The sequence below is a fragment of the Phocoena sinus genome, chromosome 2 (assembly GCF_008692025.1).
Source record: "Phocoena sinus isolate mPhoSin1 chromosome 2, mPhoSin1.pri, whole genome shotgun sequence".
In the NCBI taxonomy this organism is placed as follows: Eukaryota; Metazoa; Chordata; class Mammalia; order Artiodactyla; family Phocoenidae; genus Phocoena; species Phocoena sinus.
The window spans coordinates 85,920,771-85,946,159 of NC_045764.1; the positions used below are offsets into that span (position 1 = coordinate 85,920,771).

Consider the following 25,389-nt stretch of genomic DNA (forward strand, 5'->3'; position numbering starts at 1 on the left):
TACTTAACTCTTCCATGTGATTTATGTCCCATAGATAAGGTCAAAGAGTAACTTTCAGGATTTCCTTGAATATATTCTCATTGACTAAATTTCTAAACCTCACCTAATAACTACAACAATGTCTAGATGGTTTTCAAACACTGCTGTGGTTGCTTTTTTGGCTAGCTATTCTAGTTTTTGCTTATTTGAATATTTTTCTTTTCATACGATTTTTTCTTCTGAAAACAGATCAAACAAGAACTTATTCAGCAGCTTGAAAAGGAGTGGCAGTCTAAGCTGGATCAAACTATAAAGGCTATGAAAAAGAAGACCTCAGATTGTTGCAGCCAAACGGACCAAGAAACTGCCATTGACGTTATTTCCAAGAAAGAGATGGCAATCATGATAGAAGAGCAGAAGCGAAAGATCCAGCAAAATTTAGAGCAGGAGAAGGAAATAGCCATCAACGGGGGCTTGAAGCAACTTGAGGTTGAATCGGAACTCAAATATTGTGAAAATATTGCCAAACAGGTAAAAGGCAGGTTTCCTATAGTAAAATTATTGGAACTGCCTGCCTGTTAATGAAAACCCGTAAAGTGCTACCATTGAACTTGTTTATAACTTTATACTTAAACATTTTGTATACCCCAGAGTAGGATAACAATCTTATGTTGTTGCCAAATTTGTCATTATATTTCTGTCACAAAGCTGTCGCCTCTCAGTTTTTTTGTATGTTCTTTCAGTTTACAAAATTTTTGCTCCTCTGAGGTCTGTCTAAACATTAAGATGCCTGAGGTTAACGATGATGGTTTTACATCTGAATGAAGCACAGTTTAATTATGAATCTTTCTTATCTAACTTTATAGTAAATATTCCACTAAGGTAGTTATAGATAAGTAAGCTTAAAGTAAATAAGGTATATAACAGTATCTTGTGTTGAGACTTGAGAGGTGAATCTGCAGGCATTCCCCTGCAAATGGGACTTTGTCTATAAATCCCAACCCCTGTCTTCCTGTAACAGATGTACAACCAGATCACCCTCAGAATTCATCAAGTCTTACATTTTTGCCAGAATTGAAGTATCAACCTCACTTTATGGTCACAAATTCATTCTTGACAGCAAGAAAATTTGCCAGGTGTAAGGCTCTAAACTATAATACGTTACTTGGTTCCAAGAAAGGTCATCCAGAGAAAAGTATAGCTCTGTGTTAACAGAATAACGATGAGTTATTTGATTTATCAATATTATCTATTACAGTGATTCTTGAATTTTTTGTTCTCAGGATGTCTTTACGCTTTTAAAAATTGAAGACTCGAAAGAGCTTTTTCTGTGTTGGTAGTATGTCTGTTTACTGTATTGGAAAAATATCTAAGAAATTTAAAAAAGAAGAATCCTCGCTCATACTTGCCATTGGCTGTCAGAGAAGAGACATATCATACAGCATGTAGCCTCTGGAGAAGTGCACTATTTACACATGAAAGAATGGGAGTAAAAAAAAGACATATAAGGTCCAAATTTTTGAAAATAGTTTTGACCTCACAGACCATCTGACAGGGTTTCTAGCCCTCAGAGGTCCCTGGACCTTAATATAATATTATTTATTGTATACTTTTTATTTTAGATCTTTTACTTATTATAAAGTCTTAAGATAATGCCTGAAGTACAGTTTTAAAAAAAACATACTCTGCTTTTGATAAATATTTGAAATTCTACCTATTTGTTAAATTGTTATACATGGTTTTACAAGGAATCCTTAAAGTTTGGAAGCATAGGCAAATATAGTAATTGTATCAAGGACATTGTCAATCAGTTAAAAAATAATTTTCTCAACAGAGTTAAGAAAATGTTCTGTAGGCAAAGAGACATGTTCTTAGGGGTGCTGCTTAGGTATTTATACAATCACAGATCTTGTGAAGAAAAACAAATAGCATGATATAGTAGAAAGGAAATGTTCATAATAACTTCTAAAGGAATGTAAATTTCTATAGGAGCTTTATCTTTTCCCCATACTTTTAACTTCCTGGAATTTACCTATAAATGTATTTAGTATTTTAGTGAGAAATTCAGCCCCTTATATCAACTCTGCTCTTGTGTGTGTGTACGGCTATATGTATATTGTGTATCTGGATATTTCAAACAAGGAAATAAGGAAAGTTTATTTAATAAATGATCTGTGGTCACCCTGTAACAGATGTACAACCAGATCACCCTCAGAATTCATCAAGTCTTACATTTTTGCCAGAACTGAACTATCAGCCTCACTTGATAGTCACAAATTCATTCTTGACAGCAAGAAAATTTGCCAAGTGTAGGGCTCTAAACTACAATATGTTGGTGCATGCTTGCCTGTGTGCGTGTGTTTATATGTCGGGCACGAGGTCTGAGGAGGTGGTGGGTATACTGATTGGACAGCGGCTGACACCAAGCAGCCTTCCTGCATGTCTTCTTCTTTCTCCCCAAGATAAATAGGAGTTTGTTGGAAATGGCAATTGGTACTTTGTATAAAGTTTCTAATAATAGTAGTGGCCATCAAACATGTATAGATTTCTAATTCCCGCTTTGCCTTTTGCAGTGGATAGTATGGGACATTTAGAACATTTAGAACCCCTACTGTTTGGGGTAAGGTGGGGTGCTTGAAGTCAGTTTAACTACTGTAGTGCAATACAATGTAAATGCACATGAAATCACAGTGGTTACCTGCACATGGGATCTTTCTGAAATTTTATACGTTCCTTTACCTCTCTCCTGCAATTGCTCTCCTGCAGGTAGAAACAGCTGTGCAAAATGCTCGTCATCGGTGGCTGGAAGAACTGCCGGAGCTTGCAGAGTATAAAGCACTTCTAAGGGCAGAACAGAAAAAGTGGGAGGAGCTACAAGAGGAGTCTGTGACCAAACGGGTAAGAGCTCTCCTGGAAAGAAGCTTCAGGAGGGCCTCATCTCAGTCCCGGGAACTCCTACCTGCTCACAGCACTGTGGGAGGATTAAATGCGATAATGCATACTAAGCATCGGGCCTGATTAGTGGGATCTGTTCTCATCATCATCAAGTTGTGGAGGGGGAGAGAATGTGTTTCAGGGTTGTGAAACTCTCATAATCTGGAGCATAACCTTACCCACGGAATGAAATCCCTATTTATCTTGTGGTATCTTTAGGAGAAACTGAGAGAGCAATTAGCTATACAGTATCCTTTCACATGCATGACTACTGTTTTCTGTGCTGTGTCAGTAGTCTTATAATATACTCCCCTTGATAAATAACAAGCTCTCTTTTCCAGAGATGTCATGTCCCTTGACTGGAAACATCAGATATTTTAACCATTTGTATCCTCACAACTTAATTTATTAGTGTAAACCAGTTCTAATCAAAATGCCAATAAACTGAACATAGTTTTGAAGTTTGGCACAATAATTCTAAAATTTATTTGGAAAACTGAAAGGACTAGAAATTTTTCTAAATGTTCTGGAAAAGAAATAGTAGTCCAGCCCTAACACTTAATAGAATATGTTGGAAAGCAGCAATTCAGACAGTGTTGAGTCACAAAAATAGAATTCTTTTTCATTCAGTACTATACAGACTTGAGATAGGCCCAACTATGACTAAAAGCTTAATAAATTGTTTCAAAACAAGGAAATGAGGAATTTTCCATAATAAATCATCTTATGATAGCATTTTAGAAAAATTGTTTTCCCACCCCCTACACCACAACAAACTCTAGGTTGATTCAGAAGACAAATATTTTTATTTTTTTATTTTTTTCATTTTTTTTATTTTTTGACAAATATTTTTAAATGAGAGTATAGAAAAATTAAAAGAAATGGAATATTTCAGATTTGCATCATAATAACTCATTTGTGAGGCAACAGGCAAGGCACAGTAGCCAAGATAGGTAAATGGGATAAAATATGTACAAACATTTAAAACATTTGTTTTTGTAATAAAAAACAAGTGAAGGGGATAATAAAAATAAAGAAAGTAAATGAATCAAACAGAAACGTTAATACTAATATATGATTAAAAAGAACAATACAAATTTATAAGAGAATCTGTGGGTGAGTACACCAAAGATATGAACAGATAGTCTTCATGAGAGTCCAAATAGCAAACTTAAGGTGATATGTTATGCCATATGTTTATATCTTCTCTTCTTAATTGTAATGCACAAAATAGATTGCAGTATCAAGCATACGCTACTCTTCTGTTGTCACAACCGTTTTAGAAAATAATGTGCGTAACAGACATTGTAAATGAGTCATACGTTGCATTCATAATCTTATTCCACAAGTTACTTAAGGAAATAAATTCAGCATAAGTAAAAAATCTGATACTTTTCTCAACTTATGTGGTAGTTCATGGGTAGTTCATGTAATGGTTCATTACAATATTCTCTGTACATTTAGTACGTTGAAATATTTCAAAAGGAAATTTAAGAAGGGAGAGAGAAAGAGGAAATAATATGATGGCATGCATATGTGTCTTAGAGCTCAGAAGTTAAGAATAATAAAGTTGATTTTTCCTTAACACAGAAGGTCTGAATATATGTGAATGCAGAAATACAGAAACGAGAGGACGGTGTGTTGCTTCTCAAACTTTAGCAGGCATGAGAATCACCTGGAGGGTTTGTTAGAGCACATTCCTGGGCTTTGCTCCTGGAGATGCTAATTTGTTGGGTCTGGAGTAAGTCCTGAGAATGAGACTTTGTAACTGACTCCTGGGTGATGTGGTAACTGCTGGTCTTTGGACCACACTTGGGTGTGAGTAGCAGTGTTCTAGATAATTATTCAGCCACAAAACTTAGTGTTTTGTGCAAATGCTTCCTTCAAGCCAAATGAGATGAGCAAGAGCCAGTTTCAAAGCATTTGCTGGAGAGTTCTTATAAGATTAGAGTGATCCATCAAGATCTGTGGAAACTTAAAGCCAGTTTCCAGAGTCCAGAAGTCGGCAAGTTGGTTCAGTGGTTCCCAAACTTTGCTGCACATTGGAAAAATGTGAGGATCTTTTAAAAAATACTTTTGCCTGGCTCCCACCCCAAGGCTTTATGTTTCAATTGGTACAGGGTGTGACCTGGGCTTAGGGATTTTTGTTTTGTTTTGTTTTGTTTTGTTTGCGGTACGCGGGCCTCTCACTGTTGTGGCCTCTCCTGTTGCGGGGCACAGGCTCCGGACACACAGGCTCAGCGGCCATGGCTCACGGGCCCAGCCGCTCCGCGGCATGTGAGATCCTCCCGGACCGGGGCACGAACCCGTGTCCCCTGCATCGGCAGGTGGACTCTCAACCACTGCACCACCAGGGAAGCCCTGGGCCTAGGGATTTTAAAAGCTCCTTAGGTGATTCTAATGTGTAGCAACATCAGGAAACACTAAATAAATTAATGCTGTTAAATTCTCCTTGTAAAATTTTATGTGAGAGGTTGTACACTTTTGGTGAGCTTTGGGCGGGTCATGCAAATTCCCTGGGATCTGACACCTCCACCCAGGTTACCTGTTAATAATTTCCAGGCATCCATTGTGACACGACCTGATTTCCTTTTTGGGAAAGGAAACATGTTTCAAACATGTTTCACATCATTACTGAATTATTCTGCTGGTAGCAAAAGAGTTTTTCTGTGAATTCCTTTGTAGAGCTCATCTTAGATAGTGGGTTCCTTTAGTAAACTTAAAGTATGTTTCAAATTTTTTGATTTATATCCAACTATTCAGGAACACATTTTATTGAATAAAGGTATGTAACATGTGTCTAGGTATCCATATAGTTGAAGATGTCCGCTATAGTCATATAATAGCTGAGAATTAAGGACGCAGACCCCCTGTCTCAATAGCCAGAGCGTATATATGGTAGTTTTTTGACATATATATATATATATATTTTTTTTTTTTCTATGTCATAATATTGACCTTTAGTCCAGTAATCCTCCACTGTAACAGCTCCTTTACTTTACAGTGAAAATTGACTTGTATATTTTTTGCCTCTGAGTCCTTTTGGGATTTTTTTTTTAAATTCAAACAGAAGGTCACAAAAATTATAATCAACCTCATCAGTTCACTCAGTCCCATGTAGTTAATTTTTTTCATCTTGATCTTCTGTTAGCACTCTTATGAATTCATCAGTTTTCCATTAGAATTCTGAAAATGCTTATTCATTCAGTTCAGCAGTATAGTCAGTATATATGGTACTGATTCATAACAGTCACCATTGTCTAGGCCAAGCCTTTGGAGATGGCCAGTTCTTCTTATACATTTGTATCCTTGTGACTTCTTTGAATTCAATCCAGGGAATATTAGAAGTAAAAGGGACTTGAGATCATCATCCAATCTGCTCGTTATATAGAGGACACTAAGTGCAAAAGAGATTAAGAATTTTTCTAAGCCCATGCAGCCAACAGTAACAGTAACTGTATAACATTTTTTGAGTCTTATTGTTTGCCAGGCTCTAAGTGCTTCATTTTATTTTTTATTTTATTTATTTATTTTTTTGCGGTACACGGGCCTCTCACTGTTGTGGCCTCTCCCGTTGCGGAGCATAGGCTGCGGACGCGCAGGCTCAGCGGCCATGGCTCACAGGCCCAGCCGCTCTGCGGCATGTGGGACCTTCCCGGACCGGGGCACGAACCCGTGTCCCCTGCATCGGCAGGCCGACTCTCAACGACTGCGCCACCAGGGAAGCCCTTATTTTATTTTTAAAAAATATTTATTTACTTATTTATTTGGCTGCGTCGGGTCTTCGTTGCGGTGCGCGAGCTCTCTAGTTGTGGTGTGCGGGCTCTAGAGCACACAGGCTCAGTAGTTGAAGCGCGCAGGCTTAGTTTCCCCCGCGGCATGTGAGATCTTAGTTCCCTGACCAGGGATTGAACCTTCGTCCCCTGCATTGTAAGGCAGATTGTTAACTGCTGGACCACCAGGGAAGTCCCCTAAGTGCTTTAAATAGATTATTTCCTTTTGTCATTTAATCCAAAAAAAAGGAAAAAAAAACCTATTAGGTGAGCATTGTAATTATCTCCATTTTATAGATGAGGAAACTGAGGCTCAAAGAAATTGAGGAATGGGAAGTTAATTCCAGCAGTTTGTCTCCAGAGCCTGTTCTGTTAAGCACTGTGCTAGGCTGCCTCTGCAATCCAAGTCAGGATTTGAGCTACAGCTCAGGCTTTTTGATTCCCTATTACTTTTTGGTTAGGTACTACTGGTGTCTGTGATCTGCTAGTCTTGCTATTCTGTTATAAACAAAAATTGGATTAATGAAAAAATGACTTTTTCTGTTTGATATTGTCATTTAATGAACTGTTTTAACCACTAAAATTACATTAAAATACAGTATGTTTGTCAGCAAGTTATTGTGCAGGTTATGTGTTACATTCCTAAAAATATTAGTAAGATTTCCTCAGAGGCTGCTTTTGCTTCATATAAAAGATAATTCATTTGTTGGGGGCTTAGATTTGAGACAGCATCTGTATTAAAAAAACAAATATGAATTTTTTTCTAAAATTAGTTTTAGATAATTATGTAATTATATATTTTTGGTCAGTTTAAATTTCTAGTTATTCATATAGAAATGGATGTTTTATTTTAAATAACGTAAGACAAAGTATTAGGTGATTTAAAATGAGGCAAAAGATCCTTAAGTTTAGTGTATTTTAGGACCAGCCAATGTCTTATCTAAATTTACTTTTTCCCTTTAATTTTGATTTTAAATCTCTTATTAATAAGTTCAAAGATTAACCCAAATGGTTACTTTAATTTTTTTTTATCAATGAGGAGAATCATAAAGAGTTTTCATTGTACATTATTATGTCCTTTAGATATTGTTTGCTATTTCTGAAGCTAAAGAGAAATGGAAAAGCGAGATTGCAAATCTGGAGAAAAATGTCATACCTGGAAAGCAATTGGAAGAGAAGATTCATTCTCTGCAGAGAGAGCTTGAGTTAAAGAATGAGGAAGTCCCCATGGTTGTCAGGGCTGAGCTGGCAAAGGCCCAGAGTGAATGGAACAAAGAAAAGCAAGAAGAAATCCACAGAATTCAAGAACAAAATGAGCAAGATTACCGGCAGTTTTTAGATGATCATCGAAATAAAATCAGTGAGGTGCTTGCAGCAGCTAAAGAAGACTTTATGAAACAAAAAACTGAACTACTCCTTCAGAAGGAGATAGAATTACAAACGTGTTTAGACCAGAGTCGCAGAGAATGGACTGTGCAGGAAGCTAGGCGGATCCAACTGGAAATCCATCAGTATGAGGAAGACATCCTAACTGTCCTTGAGTTTCTCTTAAAGGACACCCAGAAGGAGCAAGCCAGTGGTTCAGAGAACAAGTACCTTTTGGAACTCATGTCGACTTGTTCTTCGAAATGGGTGTCTGTGCAATATTTTGAAAAACTAAAGACCTGCATACAGAAAGCATTTCAAGATATACTTTCCCTACTTATGGAAGCTGTCAACTCAGACTGGGGAAAGGTATGTTCCTAATAAGTGAAAAAAGCTGTGATTAAATGTGAAAGATGATTGTAGAAGCTGCATTTGGTACTTTTTCCTTTCTTCATTCTCCAGTTTAATAGGTGTAAGACTTGTGTTTTTACTAGTGGTTTAAAAAACTTTTAGCAAATTCAAAGGATTGCAATTTTTTTTGCCCCCTCCCCCAAAATTTGCTTCTTCATAGTGCCACAAATATGAGCAGAGCTTTTAGCGACTAGACATCTTTTTCCTAAAAAAATATATATATACTGTTCTTTGTAAGGGCCTGAGATTTCAGAAACTGAATAACTTTCATTCCTATTTTTGTTTTCTGGGCATGACTACTTCAAGAAATATGCATCGTATTAAACTAGGGTTTCTTAAGATCTTCTAAAGAGTTTGGAAGCCTATTTCTTGCCCTCAAGGAATTTATATCTCATGTAGGCAAAAAATGCCAACTGGGTACAAGGAATATTGATATAGAAACAAGCAAGTAGAGGTACGGCTCACTCACACAAAAAGCCCAGTTTTGTTAGTGTACTATATATGTGCATGTAGAATGAATTAGTTGTATTCTTTTTGTTGTGTAAGTATTCTCTGACTTTTAGTTTGTGTGGAAGATCTGATAAAACCAAAGTCTTGCTGCCTTATGATTAAAGACATTAGATATGCATGAAAAATCCGGAATGATATTCTAGGCATTGCGACCAGCCAATTTCAACATTTGGAATTCGAGGTAGAAAAAAAAATGCCAATATTATAAGGTTTGTCTGATAGAAGAGTTGAGACATAAGAACTACAGTTCATTAAAATATTGTGATTAAAGATTTTCAAGGCCCGGATTGAGCATTTGGTATTAATACCTACTGGAAAGAGTTATAAGCTACAAAAAAATCTGAGTTCCAGCTTCATACTTAGCGATAAATAGCTTATTTACCTTGGGTAGACATAGTTGCTCATCTGAAAAATAAAATACAAATCCCTGGTCTAATTCCTTGGATTTTGGTAGGATACAAATGACACAGTTTGATCTTTCTGCATCTTGCATTTGAAACACTACAGAATTTTAGAGCCAAAGGAACCTGAAAGATCAATCTATCCCATCCCAATTCAACCCAATTGATATTTTTATTCTTGATTTCATAAAGATGTTACTCTTAATAGTTGATTTTAATGTAAAATTAACTCAGCAAGACCACTTCCCATGAATACTGCATGACTGAGAATTTTTGGAAAAAGTAGATAATTAAGAAGAATTATTTATAGCAGACTTTAAGGGTAAGAAGTGATGGGAAAATCATGTTATATGCTTTCAAGTTTGCTTTCCTGAAGCAAAAGGAAACTTTGCTATGAAAGTCAAGAAACTACAACACCTTTCTCCTGCTGTTAATATATATAATCAACCCTGGGGTCTTTTTATAGGGCTTAATATTGTGCAAGCAGTGTAAGATCCTCTGTAAGACTTTATGTGTCTCACACGTATATGGAGACAGAATCACATAATTTGGCTAAGAGTTTAGACTTTTGCAGCTTTCACTGAGTGGGATCAGATTCTGTTCCTGAGAAAAAGGTGCCTCTGAAATGCCTAATCTGGCATTTGTCACAGAAGAATAATACTCAACCTTCTGCTGTCTTAGTGCTAACTCAGCTCAGGACCTTGAGATAAAGCAATAATTATAAAGCAGTGATTATAAATTTGCAATATAGGTGCCATAAATGTGAAGAACTATGATTTTTAATTGATTAAATTTGTGGTTTTTAGAACTGTTCACGAAAATTAAAACTGGAAAAAACGATCGGTATATATAAAACAAGTCCTCATTAAAATAACTTAGGTGATCAAGATTTAATTTATTTTTAATCAATTTTTTTCAGCTTTACTGAGCTATAATTGACAAATAAAATAGTAAGATATTTACAGTGTCATCATGATGATTTGATATACATATAATTGTGAAAGGCTCCCCACCATCTAAATTAACACATCCATCACTGCACATATTTACCTTATTTTTTGTTGGTGAGAACATTTAAGTTTAGATGATCCAGATTTTAAATGGCAAGAATGCAATGAATTAAAAATATGGTTTCCAATAAAATGAATGCCTTATCAAATATATAATTTATATTCATATACTAAGTATATTAATACAGCAGTTCATAATAGATAAAAGAAAACAGAAATATCAACTGGAATAACATTTTTAAACAAATTTAAGGATGTGTGTTTTGTGTTTTCTTACCACCCATGTCAAGTTAAAACTAAGACAAAAGGTTGCTGCTCCTGCCTTTTTTGCCATCTTGGCTTTCTCCAGTTTTGAGTAGAAACTGGAAATATTGGCTCCCTTTGGGATCAGTTTTTATTATTCCTTTTGGCCTCAACCTCATACCCTCTTGACTGACTGGAGTTTGCATTGTCTCTGTACCTACTGACCTCTGCCTCTGTTGGGCGGCATGGGTAGGTGTCCTGACAATGAAATGAGTTTCTCAAAATCAAAATCAAGGCTTCTAGAATTAAGCATATATAATGTATTTTAAGTAATTAAACAAGACAGCTTTCTCAAGATTACCTGTTCTGTTTGAGATTTAGTAGTTGTCCAAAATCTGAAAATATATTGCCTTAAAAGAATGTCCCACCATCAATGAATTTAGTAGCTGTGCTGCCAAAACAGAAACTAGAATGCAGAAAGTGTTCAATAAATATTAGTGAGGAAATGGTCTTGTGCAAGATGTTTCACTCAGATGAGCCTCAGTTTCTCTCCTCCACATTGGCATTCGACTGTCTTTCCTTGTGAACAAATGACAATATGTATTAAAGTATTTAGAAACATAACATACTATATGTTTCAAAAATTGTTTTTACTGTTGTTACTTTCAATTCATGGGAGGCAAAAGGTTGGTACTATAGTTTCTAATGAATTTTCTCCCTGCTGAAGTGAAAATGTTCTGGATTTTCAAAAACAATTCTGATTTCACATAGCCTGTCCTGTGGTTTGATCACAGAAACCATTAAAATATCTTAGAAGTGGAAACTATATCTCCTGTCTGTCCCGTAGCTGGCCCACCAGTCCTCTGTTGGATGATGTTCTAATTGGGAAAATATGGTTGTAGGAGTCTAGCTCATAGTAATGACAGTATTCACAGAAAACCCTAAGAAAAATATTGGTGATAGTTTAGGCAAGATTTTTTTCAGGCTGTGTTTTCTTTTTATATTTTTAATATTAGTATTTTGAGTAGAGAAAGATTTTTAATAAGCATTAACTATGAAGATAATCTGTTTCAGAGAAATATGACCAAGATCTCTAAGGATCCTGCCACAAGGATCACCGGCAGAGGAGACCCTAGGGTCCTGGCGCTCCTTCCTGCACTTACATCTGGACACCACGCTCAGCCCTTGGCCACGCAAGAAGCAGAAGCAGAAGCTGGTAATGGGATTTTGTTCCTACTATTCTTTGCATTATCCATAATCCCAGTTCCAGAGGGTTGTTTTGAGGATAAAAGGAAATCAAAGACGTGCACAGTTTTCATGAATGAACAAATGTGTGATTTTACTCCTAAGTAACGTGTGTCCTCTCCCCAGGTTTCATTTTGTATTAGAAGACAGGGTTGCTTTAGGCCCTCTTACTTCCTATCATTTCATGGTCTTCCCTCCATTCATAAGTGACTCTTATTATGAGGAGAATAATGAGAATTTTAGTAGCGAAGTCATGTTTTTATTTCCTGGCTTTGATGAGAAAGGGTTACACATAAGAGAATTGCCAAATCACTGAGACCTTTCCATTCAATTTATTGAAGCTTATTTCAACTATTTTTAATAGAAATCTTTCTGAAGTGTATTAAGTGTTTTCTGATGTATTTGTGGGCTTCTTAAGGTTGAGGGGCAGTGTTTTTATCTCTTCCTCTCCACCAGCTGTCAAAGTGAATGGCACATAGTTTGTGTTCCTTGAATATTTGATGAATTAATAATTTAACTTTTACTTTGTGACTTAGAGTTGTCAGTTCAGAAAGAATTGCACTGTGCTACAGCCCCTTGAGGTGTTCAGAGCTCGCTGAGGAATATGGGCTTATACTGTCTATTTACTGGGATTTTGAACTAGGAACGGCCATACTCTTTATAAGCTGCAGTCCTTTCAGGACATTGACCCCTTGCAGCCTGCTCCTTCCCTCCATGTACAAACCATAAGTTGTTTTTGTTTCTTGTCTGCTGTCTCCATTGTAACCTGGAAAAGAACTAAGAATTGCCAGAACAAGTCATATGTACAAAGTCAGTAACCTTAGCTTCCACATGTTTCTAATTCAGTAGGCATATTAACAGAGTCTTAGAGAATCTCTGCCTTTCCTAAGAAGTCAGTTGGCAGTTATTTTTCTCATTGCCTATCCAGAAACCCTTCTTCCTTATCTCTAGGTTCTAGATAGTTGAGAATATCTTTTTGCCAATTAGTTAAATGCTAATTTACCAATTAGTAGGGTAATACTATCTTAATTTGTATCTTGCTTCCTACGTTTCAATGTCATTTTATGTCTGTTGTTATGTTTGGAATAACCTGAGAATTACTTTCTAATTTGTGAACTGCATAGAAGTGAGTTTTAAATATTATGTGGGAGGTCCAATCAATATGAAAGAAATTAGGTTTGACTTAGGACAAATCAAACTATAAAAGGATTTACTTTTCTTTCTTTAATCTTTTTTCCCTAAAAACAAACACATTAACAAATTCATAAGTTGGAAAGGGTTAAGTAATCCAAAACATATAAAGTCTTTCATAATCCTACCACCAGAGAGTACCACTGTTAGTTGTGTGGTTATATTCTCCTAATATCTTATCATTTTTAAAACTAATTTAAATATTAATTATGAGATACTTGATACATGCAAAGAATATATGTAATACACATGTAAGTTATGAACCTAACAACCAGGAACCCACTATTTGACTTAGGAAGTAGAACATCACCAGTACTGTTGAAGACCCCTGTGAGTTTCACCACAATTCCATCCCTGTAACTTCCCCACAATCTGAGGTAATAAGTATTCTGATTTAAAAAAATCATCTTCTTGCTTTTCTTTGTTTTGACCAAATATAGGTATCCTCAGAAAGCTTGTGCTATATTTTGTTTGCCTTTTAACATTATAAAAATGGTTTAATACTTGTTTTTGTCTCTGTAATTTGTTTTTTTTCCACTTAATATCAAGCTTGTAAGATTTGTCTTTTTAATGCATATAGCTCTGGTTCATTCATTTTCATTGCTGTATAGTATTCCATTGTGTGAATATACTATAATTTATTCTCTTATCAATGGGCATTTGCCTGCTTTCTAGGTTTACAAAACCATATCTTAAATGAAATATATAAATGCCACGTATGGTGATGCTTCATTAATCTTTTGACGCTCGTAAACTTAAATGGCGCCATTTAAATGAAACTAAAAAGTCAGGAGAGAGCTAAGAGGGCTTCCCTGGTGGCGCAGTGGTTGAGAGTCCGCCTGCCGATGCAGGGGACACGGGTTCGTGCCCCGGTCCGGGAAGATCCCACATGCCGCGGAGCGGCTGGGCCCGTGAGCCATGGCCGCTGAGCCTGCGCGTCCAGAGCCTGTGCTCCGCAATGTGAGAGGGACCACAGAGGCCCACGTACCGTAAAGAAAAAACCAAAAAAAACCAGAAGAGAGCTAAGAATAATTTTTCTGGACTAATGTTTTTACATCAACATTTTGGATATTGGCCTCTGAGCCTGTGCCAGTTTGTATTCCTACTTTATTATATCAATTATATTAATAGTAATAATCTATTTCTGTATCATTTTTGAATATTACTTAAATTTTATAAACTCTATGTGTTACTAATAGCAATAGCTATTCCTTATTGTATAGTTGCTCCATGCCAGGCACTGTGCCAAACAAATTTTATGCATTTATACCTCCTGACAGTTTTGAATCTTTTTTTCATTTGGAGATAATTTCAAGCTTACAAAAAAGTTGCAAAAATAAAAATAGTTGCAAAGAACACTCATATTCCCTTTACCTAGATACACCTATTGATAACATTTTATTCCATTTGTGCTCCTCTGTGTGTGTGTCTCTGAACATTTCATTTTTTCCTGAACCACTTGAGGATAAGTTATATACATTATTCCTTTTTACCCCAAAATACTTCAGTGTATATTTTCCCAAAACAAGGATTTTTCTTGTATACCTTAGTACAGTAAATTTAACATTAGATGAAAATGTGTTATACAATTATATCAGTCTACTGTTCGTATTCTAATTTTGTCAATTGACCCAATAACGTCTTTACAGCATTATTTTCCCACAGTACAGCAATCTGTCTCGGGTCAGGTGTTATGTTTATTTATTAACATCTTTATTGGAGTATAATTGCTTTACAATGGTGTGTTAGTTTCTGCTTTATAAAAGTGAATCAGCTGTACATATACAAGTGTTATGTTTAGATGTCATGTCTCTTTAACCTCCTTTAATCTAGGATATTCTTCTCTTTGCTTTTTATGGCATTGATGTTTTCGAGAGACATTCTTCGCTCTCCCCAACACCCATCAACCCCTGGCTTTTAATAGCACCTTTTCCTTGTTTTGGGTTTATCTGATATTTCTTCATGATTTTGATTCGAGTTGTTTTCTTAGCTGGAACACTGCATAGGTGACATGCTATCATATCTGGAGGTACTCAATGTCTGTTTGTCTTTTATTGGTGAGGTTCATTTGAGCACCTGGTCAAGGTGTTGTCCAGTTTCTTCACTGTATTAATTACTGTGTTTTTACCCCATCACAAGTAATAAGCAATCTGTGGGGAGACACTTTCAAGACCATAAAAGTGTCCTTCTCCTCATTAAAACTTTCCGTTATGTTTAGCAGTCACTGCTGAATCTTATCTGATCCAGTCTTTACTCTGGCAGTTGCAAAAAGTTTTAATTTTTTCACCTCCAGACCTCCTTCTACTTTTACCATTTGGCACTTGGAATGTTGTTATCACTGAGAATCCTCCTCTCTAGTTTGCCTGTGTAGTTACTACCGGTTTGTTTATTTTTCTATTTATCTGTCCGTCTACCTATCTACCAACTTACCTGCCTATCCATCTATCCATCCATTTATCCCATTATCGTAGGATTATTGGTGTGACTCAAATTCCTATCTTTTCAATATTTTATAATTCATTACTATACTTAATTAGTGTTCAAATTGTCCCAGGTTCAGCTAATGGAGCCCCTTCAAACTGGCTCCTATGTCCTTGTGACATGCCTGTGTTTTTGAGTAATTTCTTAATTTCTGGCATAGCAAAATATTCTAGTCTCATCTTGTATATACCCTAAGCACTGGAGTCGGCCGTTTCTTGAAGATCCCTGGTTCCTTTTAGTGGGGAATTGTATTCAATACTACGATCTGAGCATTGGGTTTCATGGCAATTTTTAAAACAGATGGTATTATTCAATTTTACATATTAGAGAACTAAGTCTCAAGAGAGGTTAAGTAATATAACAGCTGGTAAATAGTGGAAACAAGATTTAAATTCAGGTCTCTCTCTTAAGCATCATGCTCTTTTCAGTTACACTGTAGCCTTTAGTCATGTCATCTGGTTTCCTTTCCTTCCTTCCTTCCTTCCTTCCTTTCTTCCTGCCGCCTTCCTTCCTTCCTTTTTTTAGTCTAAATTGATACAAAAGTTTGCTATCATTTAATTTTTGCAGATAAGAAAAAGATCCTTGAAATTAAAGATTCATGCGGTGGACACTGCTTCCAAGAACTTGAAAAGGCAAAGCAGGAATGTCAAGATCTGAAAAGAAAACTGGAGAAATGCTATAGGCATTTTCAGCATTTAGAAAGGAAGCACAAAGCTGTAGTGGAAAAAATCGGAGGTTAGCATTTAAAGTAGCACTGCTACCAGGATAAATCTCTTTGATCCTTTTGAAATGTTCAAATGTGACATTGTAATTAATGTAGGCGCTGATTCTCTTTGGGGTTAATTATAAACTAATTTGGACCTTATTTTTACTAACCAAATTATTATTATTGAACTCAAGAGGAAAATTGGAGCTCTGATTAAAAGGTCACATTCCTTCTTTTTTTGATTGAATAGCTTCTGAGTGCTCAATATGTGTCAAGCAGCATTGTAGGCCCTGGGGATACAGCATTGAAGACGTCAGACAAAATTCCACTTTTGATGCAGTTGCACAGGACTCTGTTCTCTGCCTTCAGGAAGCTTACCATTAAGTGAGGAGAACTGAAAATAGATTAATAAATAATTTCAGCTCTGAGTATCTGGCCGTATGTTCGTGTAAACCTGGAAGAAAGGATGTTAATTAACTTTTCCTCCTATTAAAGTTAAGGAAGACTTGACTTAGCCTTGAAAGATGAAGGTGTTTGCCAAAGAGAACAGCATTCTAGGCAGCGGGAGAAGACATGACCCAAGGCATATGGGTCTGATCTGGCCTCCTTTCCACCCATTCTTCACAGCAGTGTCAGGAAATTATCTAAGAGGGATATCTTCTGCCATTTCCTATTGCCCTTTTGAAGAAGGGAGGCTATTGGGCTCATGAGGCTGCTCCCTCTTACCTTTCACTGTTGCCTTGTATCCTTTATATGTGTGCTTTATATTCTTTACATTTGTGCTTTATATTCTTTACATTTGAAATATTTCAGACGCTTCAGCTGGTCGGGGATTTTCTTCTACTGCTGGAGCTTGAATACAATATTATCATTCTGTCCTACACTTTCCCCTCTCATTCTCGTTTTGGTCTAACTCTTCCTCATCCTTTAGGATTCAACTGAGAAGACATCTTATCTGCAGAGCCTTGATTTTCCCCAGTCTGGGTTAGACGGGCCGCTCCTATGAGGCCCCAGAGCACTTGGCTCTTCCTCAATTAACATTCTGCATTTCACTTTTTGGTTACTTGCCCACTATCTTTTTTAACCTATAAATTTCTTGAGAATAAGGAATTATCTTTGTTCTTCCTTATAGTCATGGTGCCCATTACATACCAGACAGTAATAAATGTTTGAATGAATGAAGGACTGAATGCAAGGGTCTCAAATAATGTGTCATCCAGGAAAGACCAGACAGATAGGTTCACTTTCTTTTTCTGCATTCACCTCTGTCACTTTCCTGGACACCAGTTATCTCTGCTTACAGTCTCGCCCCTCCAATCCATTCTCCATCAGGCAGCTAGAGCGACCTTTTTTTTTTTTTTTTTTTTTTTTTTGTCTTCTGGTGTCTGATTTATTCTGAGTGCACAATTAGTGTTGCTTTATTTCAGTTTCTGGCTATTTGGCACGCAGTTTAGATACAGGCTCTGTTAATGACATACTTCCTGAATCAACCTTTTTGAGATATTATTATTACAATTATTAGGATATTTTCTATTCAAAAAACAAAACTGAAGACAACAGTTTAAAATCCCCAAAGACATTCTAGATGCATAAGTAATACATAAAGACTCTACCAGTTGGAGAATTTCTGAAGGAATAGAGCGACCTTTTAAAAAAGTAAATTGGATCGTCACACTGTCTTGTTTCAAGGCTTCAGTGACTTGTCTGGCTCTCGGTATGAAATACAAACACTTTAACATAGAGTTTAAGAAGCCCTTCATGATCCCACATCTGCCAGCCCCTCAACCTTGTTCCCCAACTGCCCCTGCCCAGCCCTCTTATTCTCTAATAGAGCTGTGGTAGGGGTTTCATTGTCTCTTTTCTCCGAGTCTCTTTGCATCTCTTCCTTTACCCCACCGTCTGTCTTCCCATCGGGTCACATTGCCTGGCTAACCCTACTCATCAAAGCCCTGGCTCATGCCTTCCTCAGAGAGGCTTTCCTAACTACCCCAGACTTGGTCAGTTTCTTCCGTTAGACATTCTCCACAGCTCCTGTGAGTTTTATAACATTCATGAGCTTGCCATTATTTATTGTCTCTATTCTCCTTTGGAGTGTGATGGTCCTAGCACTTAGCACAGGACCTGGCATCATGGCACACTCGGTAAATCTTGTTGCCCAAGAGCAGCCACCTACTCCCACCTACTGCTTGCTAAGTCTGCTAGACATAGATGATAATTACTTTAAGGAAAGAAAGGGTTTTAGGAATTTTGAGTTAAAAAACAACAGAGTTCCCATGGTGATTGCTTAGGTCTTTAATAGAGGCCAGAGAATAAATTTGTCCAACTGTGGATGTAGATACAGTGTGGCTCTTGTAAATTTGATGAAAATCTGTTTTACATAATGAAATGACAAGGGCAGTTGGATGTGATTATTCTTTATAAATAATAATATTTAGCACCATACATTGTGACCATACAGTAGTTATTCTACATAGTGCTTTTTGAGGCTGATAACTTCTATAATTCGTGGACTTAGAAATAATCCAACAAAGTTGATAGTTAGCTCAAAACAGCAGGCTGATAAAAGGAGTCAGGGTCAGAATTTAAGTCATTTGATAGTTTGATTTCAGTGTTTGTCTTAATGATAATATTTTTGTTATTGTGGTTGTTTTTTGTTTCTTAAATCCCATTTTCCACTGTCATGGGAGCATTTATTGAAAAGTGATGGAGTAAGAGTGAGTGGTTTAGAAATATACAAGCTATATCCATCACTGGGGGAACAGATTGATTCATTCCCCAACTTATAGGGTGTGTTGAAAGGGTGGCGTAGCAGGAAATATGGGGTGCCATGTTCATAGGTATTAAATGTTGATATTGCCAGGCCTTGTATAAGGTGCCGTTCACTTACTATATTATTTCCATTATAATCTTCAAGGTAGGTGATACTATCCCCACTTTACATATGAAAAAACTCAGGTTCAGAAAGATTAAGTAATCTGCCTAAGCTCATCCAGCTGGTTAGAAGAAAAGCTAGGATTTAAACCCGTGTCTCTCTGACTCTGAAATTCATGCTTTGTTCTCTCTACCACATGGACTCCGTCAGTCTCCTCATCTTCTTTTTAAAAGTTCAAAGAATTGAACATCTTACATTATTTCTGAAAATGGCACCTACTTAAGCTTAATATTTTTTTAATTTTGTATTGAGGTACTTGTTCAATGATCATTTATATGAGCATAGACTGTATACCAGGGTCCATGAGGGACATGGAATTAGGAAACCTACTGTGTTTCTAAATAAAGCCTTTAGTCTAACTGGAAAACAAAACACATGCATATAAAACAATTGGAAATTTATTCCAGGACAGTGTGTAACCCAGAACAAGATGAAAATGGAATATAGATTTAAAGTGCTGAGAAAATAGAACAGGGAGTGGTCAGATTAGGGTTTATCAGGGAATGAATGACACAGGGAGCAAATGGAAATTTTTCAGTCTCCTTTATAGAAATTTGTGCTGGTAATTTAAGGGAAAGACTGAGAGAAAAAGAGATTAATTGACCAATAAACTTTCTTTTTTAGAAGAGAATAGTAAAGTTGTTGAAGAATTATTAGAAGAAAACAATGACATGAAGAATAAATTGGAAGAGCTGAGAACACTTTGTAAAACACCACCACCAAGGTAGGCTTTTACTATTACAAAGAAATCGTTTATTTCTGAGTATCTTTGCTTTTTTTAAAAAATATCAGTCGTATCAATAATATCATACCAAGAATATCAGTTACTTTTATTGTTACATAGCAAAAAGTATAAAAAAGAAGAAAATCTTCTAAAACTCTGTCCCCAGAAGATATCCTTTATTTAGTATATGTGCTGCCGAAGCGAGCACTTTACCCTTTACTTAAGCCCTTTTATACACACACAACATGTACACGTTTTAAAAATTGAGATTATCATATAAGCTATTTTGTAACCTTTTGTTAATATTATAAGATAAACACTTCCTCCGTGTCATTGGATATACTCCTGTAATGTGCTTTTCAATAGCTGCATAGATTTTCATCATGGGGATTTATCATGATTTATTTAAGTAACTGTAACACAAGTTGTTGGCATTTTTCTCCTAACTAATTATAATAAAGATCCTCGTATATGAATTTTTTAGCACATCTTAGCTTATTTTATTGGAATATATATATATATATATTTTTTTCAAGTTACATTTTTCACTTAAAATCTCTGTTTTTGCAATCTTTGGTTTGTTTTTAGGTCACTGTCAGAAGGGGCCATTGAACATTCTTGCCTGCCATGCAATGCGGTGGCCTTGGAAGAACTTCGTGGGCAGTACATTAAAGCTGTAAAAAAAATTAAGCGTAAGTCCCTAAAGAGATTCCCAAGATTTTAAGGTGGTTTGGGTCTTTTTTGTAACTAGCAGTAGTAATTTTGGGGAATTTTCTGAACTACCTTGTTCTTACCTGCTTTTAGAAGAGATCACTGATAGCTTTTCTAAGTTATGTAGATGATTTTACCCAAGTAAATTTGGAGTTTGCCCCCCAAATTTTGGAAGTGGCACAAGGATAGAGCTATTTTTATATTGTTAATTATCCTGGGGTTTTTTTTTGGACACTGATATATATATTTTTAAAGTATAATTGACATATACCACTATATTCGTTTCAGGTGTATAACATAATGGTTTGATATTTGTATGTGATCACCACAATGTCTAGTTTCCCCATCACCATACAAAGTTACAAAATATACAACACAGTAATAGTTCCCCCTTATCTGAGGATTTGCTTTTGTGGTTTCGGTTATCTGTGGTCAACTGGAGTCAGAAAACATTAAGTGGAAAATTCCAGAAATAAATAGTTAATAAGTGTTAAACTGTGGGCCATTCTGAGTAGCATGATGAAATCTCATGCCATCCTGCTACATCTGCCTCCAGATATGAATCATCTCTTTGCCCAGCATATCCTGCCTGTTAGTCAGTTAGTAGCCACCTTGATTACCAGATCCACTGTATCACAGTGCTTGTGTTCGTCACCCTTCTTTTACTTAATAAAGCCCTCAAAGTACAAGAGTAGTGATGCTGACAGTTCATCTATGCCAAAAAGAAGCCGTAAAGTGCTTCCTTTAAGTGAAAAGGTGAAAGTTCTTGACTTAATAAGGAAAGAAAAAAAGAATCATATGGTGAGGTTGCTGATCTACAGTAAGAACAAATCTTCTATCCGAGAAATTGTGAAGAAAGAAAATAAAAGTGTATGCTAGTTTTGCTGTCACACGTCAAACTGCGAAAGTTACGGGCACAGTGAATGATTAGTGCTTAGTTAAAATGGAAAAGACATTAAATATGTACAATAAGATATTTTGAGAGAGATCACATTCAAATAACTGTTAAAATATATTGTTAAGGGCGTCCCTGGTGGCACAGTGGTTGAGAGTTCGCCTGCCGATGCAGGGGACACGGGTTTGTGCCCCGGTCCGGGAAGATCCCACATGCCGCAGAGCGGCTGGGCCCGTGAGTCATGGCCGCTGAGCCTGTGCGTCCGGAGCCTGTGCTCCTCAACAGGAGAGGCCACAACAGTGAGAGGCCCGCATACCACAAAAAATAAATAAATAAATGAAATAAAATAAAATATATTGTTAAAATTGCTCTATTTTATTATTAATTATTGTTAATCTCTTACTGTGCTTAATTTATAAAATAAATGTTATGACATGTATGTATAGGAAAAAATGTAGTATATTTAGGGTTCAGTACTTGGTTTCAGGCATCCATTAGGGGTCTTGGAATGTATCCCCTGTGGAAAAGGGGGGACTACTGTACAATATTATTCACTATAGTCACCGTGCTGTACATTATATCCCCATGACTTATTTATGATTGGAAATTTGTACCTATTGACCCTCTTCTCCCATTTTTCCCACCCTCCAACCCTCTCCCCTCTGGCAACCACCAGTCTGTTCTCTATTTGCTTTGTTTTTTTAGATTCCACATATAAGTGAAATCATACAATATTTGTCTTTCTCTGTCTGACAGTTCACTTAGCATAATGCCCTCAAGACCCACCCAGGTTGTCACAAATGGCAAGCAATTTCATTCTTTTTTATGGCCAAGTAGTATCATTGTATGTATGTACCACATCTTCTTTATCCATTCATCCATTGATGGACGCTTAAGTTGTTTGGCTATCTTGGCTATTGTAAATGATGCTGCAATGAACATAGGCACACGTGTATCTTTTCGAATTAGTGTTTTCATTTTCTTTTGGTAAATATCCAGAAGTGAAAATGCTGGATCATATAGTAGTACTATTTTTCTTTTTTTGAGGAATCTCCATATTGTTTCCCATAGTGGCTGTACCAGTTTGCATTCCCATCAACAATGCATAGGGTTTCCCTTTTCTCCACATGCTCACTAACACTTCTTGGTCTTTTTGATGGTAGCCATTCTAACAGGTATGAGGTGATATCTTATTGTGATTTTGATTTGCATTTCCCTGATGATTAGAGATGTTGAGCATCTTTTCATATACTTGTTGTCCATATCTATGTTTTCTTTGGAAACCTGTCTGTTCACATCTTCTGCCCATTTTTAATCAGATTGATTGTTTTTTGTTGTTACTGAGTTGTATGAGTTCTTTGTATATTTTGGAAATTAATCCTCATTGGATATATAATTTGCAAATATCTTCTCCCATTCAATAGGTTGCCTTTTTTATTTTGTTGATGGTTTCCTTTGCTCTGCAGAGCATTTCAGTTTGATGTAGTCCCACTTGTTTATTTTTGTATATATTGCCACTGCTTTTGGAGTTAGATCCAAAAAAATATCACTAAGACCAATGTCAGTGAGCTTACTGCCAGTGTTTTCTTCTAGGAGTTTTATAGTTTCTGGTCTTACAATCAAGTCCTTAATCCATTTTGAGTTGATTTTGTTTATGGTATAAAGAAAGTAGTCCAGTCTGATTCTTCTGCATGTGGCTGCCCAGTTTTCCCATCACAGTTTTTTGAAGTGATTGTCCTTTCCCCATTGTATATTCTTGCCTCCTTTGTTGTAAATTAATTGACCATGTGTGAGGGGGTTTATTTCTGGGCTCCGTATATTGTTTCATTGATCTGTTTGTCTGTGATGTCAATACCAAACTGCTTTAATTACTATAGCTTTGTATTGTAGTTTGAAACCAGGAAGCGTGATGCCTCCAGCCTTTGTTGTTCTTTTTCAAGATTGTTTTGGCTATTTGGGATCTTTTGTGGTTCCACACAAATTTTAGGAATTTGCTAAGCTACTCCAACTTTCTTTTGGTTTCCATTTGCATGAAACATTTTTCCATCCCTTCCCTTTTAGCCTGTATATGTCCTTACATCTGAAGTGAGTCTCTTTAACATTTCTTGTATTTCCAGTTTTTCTGTTGACATTCTCTCTGTGTTCATTCTTATTGGTGAGCGTCTTTATGACCATTACTTTGAACTCTTTATCAGGTAAGTTACTTACATCCCTTTCATTAAGGGTTTTTTCTGGGGTTTTGTCTGGTTCTTTCATTTGGAACATATTTCTCTGTTTCTTCATTATGCTTGACTCTCTATGTGTTTATTTCTATGTAACAGCTACCTCTCCCAGTCTTGAAGGAGTGGTCACAGGAAGACTGGGGTGTGTTTCAGGCTGCTGTCTGTGCAGTGTCCTGGGGGTTGTAGCTTGCCAAGAATTCTCTCTCCAGTTGTTTCAGTCCTGTGGGGTCCAGAAATGCAAGCCCTCTAGCCACCAGAGCCAGGTGTTCAAGGGGTGTCCCCTGTGTGAACTGTGCACACCTGCTGGGTTTGGTGTGGTGGGGCTTCAGCGGAACACCAGGCTGGGTTTGGCATGGTGGGGCCGCCATGGAGTCCAAGGGTGGGGCAACTGGCTCTAGCAAGGTAGAGGGAGAGTGTAAAAATGGCGCCTGCAAGGGCCAGTACTAGTAAGGTAGGAGAGTACAAAAATGGTTCCCACCAGCACCTCTGTTCCCTGGGAGAGTTCTAACAGATTCTGCCCTTCTGGCAAATGCTTTAAGATCAGCAAGTACATCTCCTTAACATAAGGTCTAGGTATTTTTAATGCTGCTATTTTTGCACTGGGTTCCTGAGTTGAGTGAGTCTGTGCGTGAGTCCTGTAGGAGCAGAATCTCAGGTTCCTACAGCACTTTGTGTCTTCTGGACGTAAGCCCCATTAGTTTTCAAAGCCAGGTGTTTTGGGGGCTCATCTCTCTGGAGCAGGTCCTAAGGGTTGGGGCACCTGATGTGGGGCTCAAACCCCTTGCTCCTCAGGAAGAAGCTTTGTTTTTGGGATATTCCTCCTGATTGTGGGATATCATGCCAAGGGTGAAGGTTTTGGCAAGATTGTGACTCTGCATCTCCTACTCACCTTGATGTGTCCCCTTTGTCCTTTGTGTGGGGTGGCTCTTGGGCTAGTTCTCAGGTCTTTTTCAGAGACAGCTGTTCCATATGTAGCTGTAGATTTGGTGTATCCGTGGGAGGATGAGTTCAGGATTTCCTGTACCGCCATCTTGAACTGCTTCCAAGATTTTTCTTCTTGGACACTAATATTAAACTAAAAATTTCATAATCTTACAACTTAAATAACTACTACCAAAGAAAATGTCATATGAGTTTAAATGAGCAATTACTACTTTCTTCCATAAACTTTTAAGGACCATGAAAAATGGATGTAATTAGGAATTGTTCTGTTGTCTCTATTATTTTCATAATGGATTATGTCATAGATGTAAATTTATTTATCAAGTCCTGTAGTACTAGGTGGTGCCGCATATCCTGCAGAACATTTCTCTGGTTTATGTTTTCCCAGTAGAATACCTCCTGGTTTTTAATTGCAATATTGCATAGTTGGTGTGTATGTCCCAGAACAATACCAGTGTTTACGTACAAGAAATGTATATTTACCTCCTAAAATTGCATTCATTTTAAACAGAATGAGTGGGAAAGGTCTCAAGTTCCAAATATAATTGGTAGATCATCAGAATCATGGTGGAGATGTTTTGAAAAGCCCACTCAGTATCAGTATAGAGAATGTGCTTCTTAGCTGTTGCCAGTACTAACAGAGTACATATTACTAGAAAGAAATTTACATTTTGTTAACAATTATAGTGATTGGAAAGTGAAATTTTAAGCTTT

The 25,389-nt window shown here is 36.8% G+C and overlaps 1 protein-coding gene across 5 annotated transcripts in view; it reads left to right on the top strand.

Annotated features, from left to right (window-relative positions):
* Positions 1 to 25,389, top strand: part of CEP152 (centrosomal protein 152) — a 98,813-nt gene that overhangs the window by 68,156 nt on the left and 5,268 nt on the right. For 4 of the 5 annotated variants that reach the window (XM_032624867.1, XM_032624866.1, XM_032624868.1 and 1 more), the window contains 6 exons: positions 229 to 510; positions 2,746 to 2,877; positions 7,770 to 8,420; positions 11,701 to 11,842; positions 19,806 to 19,905; positions 20,494 to 20,597. In XM_032624867.1, the coding sequence (XP_032480758.1) occupies positions 229 to 510; positions 2,746 to 2,877; positions 7,770 to 8,420; positions 11,701 to 11,842; positions 19,806 to 19,905; positions 20,494 to 20,597 (1,411 nt within the window). Of the gene's footprint in view, positions 1 to 228; positions 511 to 2,745; positions 2,878 to 7,769; positions 8,421 to 11,700; positions 11,843 to 16,110; positions 16,279 to 19,805; positions 19,906 to 20,493; positions 20,598 to 25,389 lie in introns of all 5 variants that reach the window. The other variant, XM_032624865.1, reaches the window with a different exon arrangement.